The sequence below is a fragment of a genome, unplaced genomic scaffold, assembly GCF_019419815.1.
Source record: "Pyrus x bretschneideri cultivar Hongxiangsu unplaced genomic scaffold, Pyrus_bretschneideri_v1 Contig20, whole genome shotgun sequence".
NCBI classification, from domain to species: domain Eukaryota; kingdom Viridiplantae; phylum Streptophyta; class Magnoliopsida; order Rosales; family Rosaceae; genus Pyrus; species Pyrus x bretschneideri.
Window position 1 is genome coordinate 4201232 of NW_025999502.1, and position 9199 is coordinate 4210430.

The window sequence follows — 9199 nt, forward strand, 5'->3', positions numbered from 1 at the left end:
GAGAGAAAGGGAGGAGTTTTCGAAAAGAAAGGAAAAAGAAAGATGCAGACAAACCAAAACAAAAGAAAAGAAAAGAAAAGAAAAAGAAGAAGGAGAAGAAGAAAAAGGTGTCACGGAAGGGAGAAATTTTTAGGTGTGCCGGGAACAACATGCCACGTGGTTTGTCATACTAATTAATATTTAAGATAAAGTTTATAAATATTTTTCTTCTAAAAATAAAATATATTTAGTAATTCACTTTTATTTATTAAGAAAATTAAATTAATAACACATCTAGTAATATACCCTTTTTGGTCATTTCACACAGTCACAGCTGTTTTACAAAAAAGTTTACCAAACACTATGATACTGCTTTTTGTTTCCAAAAGCACTTTTACAAAAAAGTTTACCAAACACTTTGCTGGCTTTATTTCACAGCCGCTTATTCTCACAGCACAGCCACTTATTCTCACAGCAGCTTTTTTTCAAAGCACAGCAATACCAAACCAGCCCTTAATCTATTGATTCAAAACCGTTGGTTCTCAACTTCCAAGCTCCAACAGCCACAACTAGTGAGAATGGCTTCGGCTCTGCTCTCTCTGCCCTTCAACCTCCCAGCCTCTTCTTCTCCTCTCTCCGCCGTACCGAATTCTCCTAAACCCAAATCCCACATCCCCCTTTTTACAAGCAGAAGGAGAAGAGCAAGAGTCACAGCCAGTGCTGCAGACCAAGAAAAAACCAAGGACACAGAGAAAGACTCAGACTCAGACTCACCGGCTTTCAACCCCTTTGGCTTTGTCACCGATAACCCATCAAGCCGTAGTGCCATTCAGATCAGTGAGAGCCCTGCAGAGTCTGGCAATGTTGGCCAAATGCTTTATGTAAGCTCTGCTCTTACTTAATTCACTGTTTTCAGTTTCCAAGTCTGGAATTCCTTGTTATTATTTACTTTATTCTGGTTTTTTCTTGGTGGATTTTGATGAGTATATTTTGTTATATTGTCAATTCATCAAGTGCGTTTCAATTAAAATAGTATCATTTTGGGACAATTGTACTGTGAGGATGTTGGAATGTTGTCCAACATCAGAAAGTTTAGTGACCTTGCATGTGCTTACAAGGAGATGTGCTACTCCGCCTATTGCCAATTGGTTTTTGGAGTGGAACAACTTCCTTCACAAGCTACTGATGCAAGTGTTTGCATGATGGTCTATAAAACATGGATATCGATTTCATCGTTTAATTTATTGAACTTTCAGTCAGACTCGTGTGATTACAATAGATGCTATAAATCTTCTGCACTTTATCAAGGAACTACACAAGGTCTTAAATGTGGACTGTAGTTGAGGAAATGTTTTTTTTTGGAATCACTCGTAGCTTGATCGAAAGTTGAAAGCTCAAAATTGGATTTTGGTTGTCCATTAATGCACCATGAAAGAGTATGCAATTGCAATTTCATCGTGACTGGAGTCCTTAAATTTCTACTCATCTTGAAGTGTACTCTAACTTTTTTCTTAATGTTGTTATTATATCATCGTTGAGACATTTAATTTCTTGTTTTTGAATCTAGAGGATAGAAGACAAGGGGAAGGAATATGGTAAATACTTCAGAGCAGGGGAGTATGTATGGTTTGTGAGAGAAACTGGTAAAAATATTTCAACTGCGACATTAGTTAAAATCCTCTTTCTGCTCTTTGTAACTTTACAAGATTTTTTTACTTTGCAGGATCAGCTGAGAGCGAACGTGGAACAGTTGTCTTTCTTCACGGTGCTCCCACGCAGTCTTACAGCTACAGAAGTGTCATGTCACAGGTCTAGCTGAATTTTGTTTTGGTTTGGATTGGATGTTATTCACTGCTGTTTTTTGCTTATCGTAAAAGCTTAGGACAAAAAGCTAAGCAATTACGATGCTCAGGGATATCACTTTTCAAATACAGTTACATGCTTAGTACATGAAACTACAGAGTTGTTAATCCTTGGTAATCTTCAGACCATCTACACGCTCTGACATATCGATCTTGAAATACGTTAACTTGAATCTCATGGTCATGTAATTTGAATCCTTATTGTGCCTTCGATGTCAACTGACTGCTGCTAAATTTGATATTCGTTACCTTAATCTTGAGTAGCTGTCAGAAGACTTCGGCTTCCACTGCTTAGCACCAGATTGGCTAGGATTTGGTTTCAGTGACAAACCACAGGCTGGATATGATGACTTTGATTACAAAGGTGCATTCTTATAATAGAAGATTTATCCTCTCATACGTTTGTTCTTTTGTTTTTCGGGGGAAAAGACATTGCTTTTCTTTTGGTTTAAGATCGATCTTTCCACTGCAGAAGAGGAGTTCCACAAGGAATTTGACAAATTACTAGATAAGCTCCGCGTCAAATCTCCTTTCTATCTAGTCGTTCAGGTTTGAACACTTTTAGAAGACAAGCTATTTGGACGGTGTTCGTGATGAAAGATGTTCTTGGTTCAAAAGATTTTAGTCAAGTCTAGTCAAGCTATAGTTGAATCAATCCTATAGTTTATTTTGCAATTAAATTATGTTTCTCACATGCTTTCGTCCTCTCCTTGAAGGGATTTCTTGTAGGTTCATATGGATTGACATGGGCATTAAAGAACCCGAGCAGAATATCAAAGCTTGCAATTCTAAATACTCCACTGACAGTTTCATCTCCCGTTCCTGGGCTGTTTAAGCAATTAAGGTTTGATATTCTTACTTGAAAATATAGTATAAGATGTCGGGTTTTCCACTCAAAAAGATTTTTGTACTGAACAACTGTTTCTTCCATCAAGCTCAAAAAACTGGTTATAGTTCCTACATTATCCTCAAATTCAAGTTAATCATATGATTTTCTGTATATAAATCTTTCAAGAGAAAGGCATGCTTAACCAAACGCTAGGGCCACATTCAAATAGAAAACCTGAATGGTTAAAAAGCTCTATTATTTATTGCATTACAATGAAGGCTCAGATTGAACATTTGCACATTTTCTATTTTCGAGCTTATCTGACATATGACAGTTAATTTCGAAGTTTCATTGAATGATCTATGTTTCTGTATTTTCACTCCTATTTTCTTTTGATTCTCTTCAGATTCCCTTTTTTAGGTGAATTTACATGCCAGAATGCAGTTATGGCTGAGCGCTTCATTGAAGCAGGTAGCGCGTACGTATCTAGTTCTCCGCAATCACTAATCTTTCTCGTTATCTTGCTAGTACTTGGTGTTAGGGAGTGTTAAATGGATTGAGATGTCAGACATAAGCTTTAACCTTTGCATATTTTCCATGGTCTAGAGAAACATTATCTGAAGCATGGCTAATGCAAAAGGCATGTAACGTGCTAAAAAATGTGTATTGCGCATTCGCCTTCAACATATCAACATTGCAATAGCTGTATTGAAACTTTTTCTACAACAAATAAGAAGAAATCACCGTTGACATAGGCGTAGCTCTGACAAAAGTGTCTCTTCTTTCAACAGTTACGTGTTGAAGCTCGAAAAGGCTGATGTGTATCGGTTACCATATCTTTCAAGCAGTGGACCTGGATTTGGTTTGTAATCTAATTCTTCTAGAGGACCAATTGTTCAATGCTAACATTTTGTAGAAATCAGCAGTAGTAATATTATCTTAACGACTTAAACTAAGTTTTATCGATGTTCCAGCGTTACTTGAAACTACAAGGAAAGCCGATTTCAATGGTATATTAAGCCAAATATCATCTGGGTTTGCATCTGGAAGGTATATCATTACAGCGTTATCTTCTCGATTTTTTGTTGGTTCTGGTTTATAGTCTTTTGCCTTTGAGGAAGGAACAAAAAAAATAGTGAACAAGGCTGACACTATACTTAAAAATTTGCACTTCTTATGCATCCATCTGCTTGTCAAGAAGTGTAAAGAGTTCTGCGACACAGGGTGTGCGGGCTAAGAAAGATGGTGTCATTACAAGACATCGAATGCATGAGCTAAATTCATTCAGACTGTTCATGTTTCTAATGATTTGTTTTACTTTTGGCTGATGATTGACTAAATAATGGCTTCTGGACTTCAGATGGGATACGCCGACTCTGGTTGTATGGGGGATTTCAGACAAGTATCTCCCTCCGTCTATAGCAGAAGAGTTTCAGAAAGCAAACCCTACTGCGGTCCAGCTTAAGTTGATAGAAGGTGCCGGGCATATGCCACAGGAGGATTGGTAAATGACTTCTCGTATAGAACTCTCGTGCTTTGCAACGCTTTTCTGCCTTCATTTTTCTTAACCGAGCATTGAAAAACATATAACAGGCCCGAGAGAGTTGTTACTGCTCTACGAGTATTCTTTTAAAAGTTCAATGCTTGAATCCATGTTTAATCTGGAAATCGGCATCATCTTCCAAGTCAATCGTTTCAAGGTAAGAAAATCTCTCCCCTAGAAATATCACTGACATATAATTCGATCAATGAGCTCACTAGTCCTGCGGATTGAAGTCATGATTTCGCCGTTGGAATGCTTGATTCATTTTCAATTTCCAAAAGCAGGGGAAGAAGTTGTGAACGATAACAATGGCTATGTGTTCTAAGAGGATTCGATGAAGGTGCAAAAGAATATCCTGCCGAGTTGCCTTGGAAATTCATGTGTAAATACTACTTTTTTCTGGTTGTGTATATGATATATCCATATTGTAAACTTTTGACTCCGATTGTCCGCATATACCGTGACGCAACTGAACCTCGTTAGAGGAAAACCACTCTTTTCCGTGCAAGGAAAGCCGGGAATGTATATTTAAAACTACAGTTGAGCATACAATACATAACGGAAGTCAGTAATATAGCCACATAATTAGCATCGACCAGTTTCGTGACAAATTGACTACTACTAACTAGAGTTGCGAAAATAGAAACTGAATGCACACGTACGCCCATCATTTCGTTCTTCCAAAAACGACTGGTCTGCGCATCTCCGCTCAGTAGCTACCTATTTTCCTTTCTTCAGCTTCTTACCACTTTGACTGGTCTGCACCTTTGCCTTTGATGTCTTCTCTGCCTTGGATTGCTTACTATTGACACCTTTTCTTGATTTCTTCTTTTGATCTTCATCCTGATGGTCATCATTGTCGTCAGCATCATCATCACTGTCCTTGTCTTCATCATCACTCTCTTTTGATTTTCTTTTCGCTGACGCCCTCTTACCTTGACCTTTAGGCTTCCTCCCCTTCTTCGATTTTTCATTTTCATTGGCTTCTTCATCACTTGCTGCTTCATCAACATCATCATTAACAACATCACCACGCCCTTTTTTCTTGTTAGCTTGTTTAGTTGCTGCTTTGGAAGCTTGCGGTCCACTTAACTTCTGAAGCTCTGGTACAAATGCTGAAGTCTAGAAATACAAAACCGAAAGGCAAAATTTTTTTGGAACCCATTGAAAAGAAAATACTCCGAAATAGCCAGAAGAACAATAGAATAGGACACTCCTTAAAAAAAAAAACAATAGAAGAGGACTCTTTAGAATGACATACCCTGCTACCAACTGTGATAAACTCAATTTTCTTCCCTGCATTACAGGAAAATATCAATTAATCCAATGTTAGTCTTTAACAAATAATCACACAAGGGTCAGGAACCAAACCATCAACAAAAGCCTTTCCAGGCTTCTTTTCACGGGAATGAAAAATCCAATCACTAGGAAATTGACTACTATCTGCTCCAACTTCCAGGGATTTTTCAAGGACCTGTACAATAAATTCTTTTGTCAAAATGACCAGTATATATCACCAGTTTCTTACCATCAACTTTTCCGGGCTTTTTGCCCCACCGAAAATGAAACAACCATTCACAGGGAAAGTGGATAGACTCAGCATCAACTCGAACCGCATATTCAATAACCTACAGGTATTCATCCTCTATATTTGCATATTTAACTCCCAGAAAAGGAAAAGAAAAAAGAGTAAATAATACTAGCAGAGACTCAATTAAAAACTTAAACCTCTCACCTCTTTGATGCTCTTGTGTAAAGCTGCACAATTTTCTTTCGACAGGCTCGCAGCACCTTGCTCCGGATGAATTCTTGCCTGCAAGAAATCAAATAAGCATTTACTCCACCATCAGACAATCTAGACCTACAAAATAAAACCAGTAATAACTAAGAGCTTCTAGATTTAAGGATCAGGACCAGACATAAGTTAGAAGATCCTTCTATAAAATGAATTTAATTAAGTATCGTTCCAATTCCCATGACAAAGAATTGGATTGCACAAATACACCCTAGCTAGTGGAGCTCAACGAATTGCATGCCCTCTCTCTGTCACAACCAGAATTAATTTTGAATTAATTTTAGATTCTGAAGGTTGGCTAACCTACCACATAACATCCCTCTTGGAAATTGCAATTTTCCATAATCATTAAATATGATCAAATCATCTTAGGTTGCATTTGGACATGTCGTTGTTAGAGACAACACAAAATGCTTGGACTTGCCAACTTCTCATAAATTCTATGCATCAAATGTTAAATGAACATAAAAAGAATCCATTATCCTAGATCCCTATTAAATCTAGGACACCAGTATATCTACTCTCCAGAAATAAAAAAACGCATATAAATTATGTGCTCTTATCTACAGATACAGGAGATAGATCAGTGAAACTGTATTTTTCTTAAGTATTGCAAGTCGTACATCCAATATTCCTATCTCATCATGTTACGAGGTCCATACTCCATTAAATGTGATTAATATTAATGATACTGTTCAAGTATAAAGACTAGACTGACTTGGTAGAGTACTTCATCAGCAACCCAATTGCCAATTCCTGAAATAACACTCTGCAAACACGTAAAAACAACAGGGGGAAAAAAGTTATTGCATATACCATAAACATGTTATAAACCATTGTATAAATAGTTACCCATTTAACTATACAATTGTAGACTCTTTGATTTGTACTCCAGGAAAATAAGATCGTAACTTAACATGCTCAATAAAAATGATAAAAGCTGTAACTACCTGATCAAGCAACAGGGTCTTAATTGCAATTTTCTTCTTGCTGAAGCATTCAAAAAGTTCATCCACTGTCATAGGCTCCAAGAGAGCATCGGGCCCAAGCTCAGATATGGGGGGCACAGAAGTTGGCTGTACCAACATATTGTAAGTTCATCAAAGTGTTAGCTTAAAGCTTAAAGCAGAGAAAACATGAGAACTTTACAGAATAGAGGAGGATGTTATATACATCTTTCAGCAAGCGGACTCTAGCAAATCGCCTCTTGTCAGTGAAAGAGAACTCCAGACCATCATCCAACTGCACATAGTATATGGATGTCATAAAGAAATACACACTCGATGACCCATCTTTTATGATTTAAAGAAAAATACATCAAGCAAATCCATGAAGCTAGTTTCTTCGTATAAATGTTTATAATCAGTACAATGAAATGTGTCAGCCATTACTAACCCCACTTTGTTTGTCAGTGGGATAAGAATCAAACTATAAAGGAAAAATATATATTTGTGAGTTTATTGGCTCAAATTACTGTACAAATGAAGTAACTGCAACTCAAGTGAAACTTGGTCATGAAGATACACGAAGTTTCACATAAACTATTTCCTTTACCAAATGCTCTAAATCACACAAGTACCGTTGTTATTTTCCAGAATATATAATACACAGATATTCTCATTCATTCAAAGTTTACATGATGAATGAGCTAATTCCTCACCACTTTTTCGCGTTATTTTCCAGAATATATAATACACAGATATTCTCATTCATTCAACTTTTACATGATGAATGAGCTAACTCCTCACTACTTTTTCGCTTCTTCCACATTCACATACGAGATAATTAAGCATTGAAAAGGTCCTAAAAGAAGATACTGGCAGTGACTGTTATCTTAGTCAAAGTATTCAACAGTATCTCAGAAACCAAAAACCTGGTGTCAAAGCTACATTACAATGCAGAAATTTGGTTGTCCCTCATTTGATTACCTTTCCAGCTAAAACCAAAAACAACTAAACACTTACCGACTCACACTCACAGAACCCCCACAGTATCAGTCATTTAAAAATCTCCTTTTAATTAAATCATTACCAATTACCAATTAAGCACATATACGAAAACAAAATAAACCACCACTGTTGGCTATTGGGGTCTCTGGAATATCAATTCTTACTTCAACAAAGAACTTGGAATACTTGGAAGGCCACTCATCAGTGTCCTTTACAGCAGACCTGCAACCAATTGAATCGGAATTCAAACATCTCAATTCTTACGATGAACCTTACATTTGGGGTCAATCCTAACCCCAAATGCTACCCAAAAATCAGTCTTTTAATTTGATTTAACTCCATGGCCAAAACCCATTACCTCTTATATTTCGTGACGGCGACCCCTTTAATATATACAGCACCCGCCATTCCTGAAACACAAACATGCAACCACAAAATACCACAAATCCATCAATTTCTATGCACATTGTCATACTAATAATAATAATAGCAAATTAGCAATTGTGACAAAAATGGCGACAGTGGGTATTGAAACGGCACCGAATTGGAAGGAAGGAAAGGGAGGAGAGTCGAGGCAGAGCCACATGTTCTTGCCCTTGCGGTGGGCGGAGACGATGGTCTTTCCCAAGAGAGAGGCCTCGAAGTCGGCGCGTGAGACTCCATCGATGACTTTGGAGTCGTCGGCGATGAGTGCTTTCGTTATCTTCTTCCCTACGCAGTGTTCCTCTACGGCCCTCCGAGCCGCCTCCACCTCCGGTAGCTCCGGCATTTCGCCGCCGCTGTTCGCGCGCTTTTTGGTTGAGGGTTGAGAGTGGAGTGAGTCAGGAAAATGGTGCATTGGGGTTTTGGGGAGGAGTCAAATGGAGAAGGTGGGATCTACTGTAGATGGTACAGGCAGTGTCTGTAAGATGAACGGGTGATGTGCAAGTTTTAGGTTGTGCGCTGATGATTTGTGAATCAACGGTTGAGATTTAGTAGATCAACCTGCTACTCTTGTAACAAAAATTCTCCAGTGCATGGCTGTATGTGATATTGGACGGTTGAATTCGTATAATTTCAATCTAGTGTTAAGGTATCGTTTGGTATGCAGACGGGACGGGACGGAACGGGATGGGACGGGACGGGACGGGACTGGACAGGCCGGAACGGAACGGAGCGGGAGCAAAGATGCCCTCGGATGGAAACAAGGAGGAAGAAGAAGGAAACGGTGGTTATAATTTTGTGTTCCACGGATGTGGAACG

At 38.2% G+C, this 9199-nt stretch overlaps 2 protein-coding genes across 5 annotated transcripts; one reads left to right on the forward strand and one right to left on the reverse strand.

Annotated features, from left to right (window-relative positions):
- Positions 1-513: 513 nt before the first annotated feature.
- LOC103928918 (cis-3-alkyl-4-alkyloxetan-2-one decarboxylase) lies at positions 514-4656 on the forward strand. Of its 2 annotated transcripts, XR_007258299.1 has the most exons (12): positions 514-860; positions 1547-1622; positions 1703-1788; positions 2106-2205; positions 2314-2390; positions 2558-2685; positions 3077-3148; positions 3462-3532; positions 3645-3720; positions 4031-4174; positions 4264-4370; positions 4498-4656. XR_007258299.1 is itself a non-coding variant. In XM_048583914.1 (11 exons), the coding sequence occupies exons 1-11, from the start codon at positions 558-560 to the stop codon at positions 4301-4303; spliced, it is 1173 nt and encodes a 390-aa protein (XP_048439871.1). In that variant the 5' UTR covers positions 514-557; the 3' UTR covers positions 4304-4656. The 2 variants fall into 2 exon arrangements, 1 of the variants encoding a protein (XP_048439871.1); XM_048583914.1 differs by having other exon boundaries at positions 4264-4656.
- A 60-nt stretch (positions 4657-4716) lies between these two features.
- Positions 4717-8741, reverse strand: LOC103930857 (formamidopyrimidine-DNA glycosylase). 3 transcript variants are annotated; one of them, XM_018643398.2, is made up of 11 exons: positions 8498-8741; positions 8316-8367; positions 8122-8179; positions 7182-7250; positions 6959-7084; positions 6727-6777; positions 5949-6026; positions 5749-5841; positions 5585-5687; positions 5475-5509; positions 4717-5335 (listed from the first exon to the last, which is right to left on the reverse strand). In XM_018643398.2, exons 1-11 carry the CDS (start codon positions 8724-8726, stop codon positions 4934-4936), a joined length of 1296 nt encoding a protein of 431 aa, XP_018498914.2. In that variant the 5' UTR covers positions 8727-8741; the 3' UTR covers positions 4717-4933. The 3 variants fall into 3 exon arrangements, with proteins under 3 accessions (XP_018498914.2, XP_009338523.2, XP_009338524.2); XM_009340248.3 differs by lacking the exon at positions 5749-5841; XM_009340249.3 differs by lacking the exon at positions 5585-5687 and having other exon boundaries at positions 5742-5841.
- Positions 8742-9199: the final 458 nt, after the last annotated feature.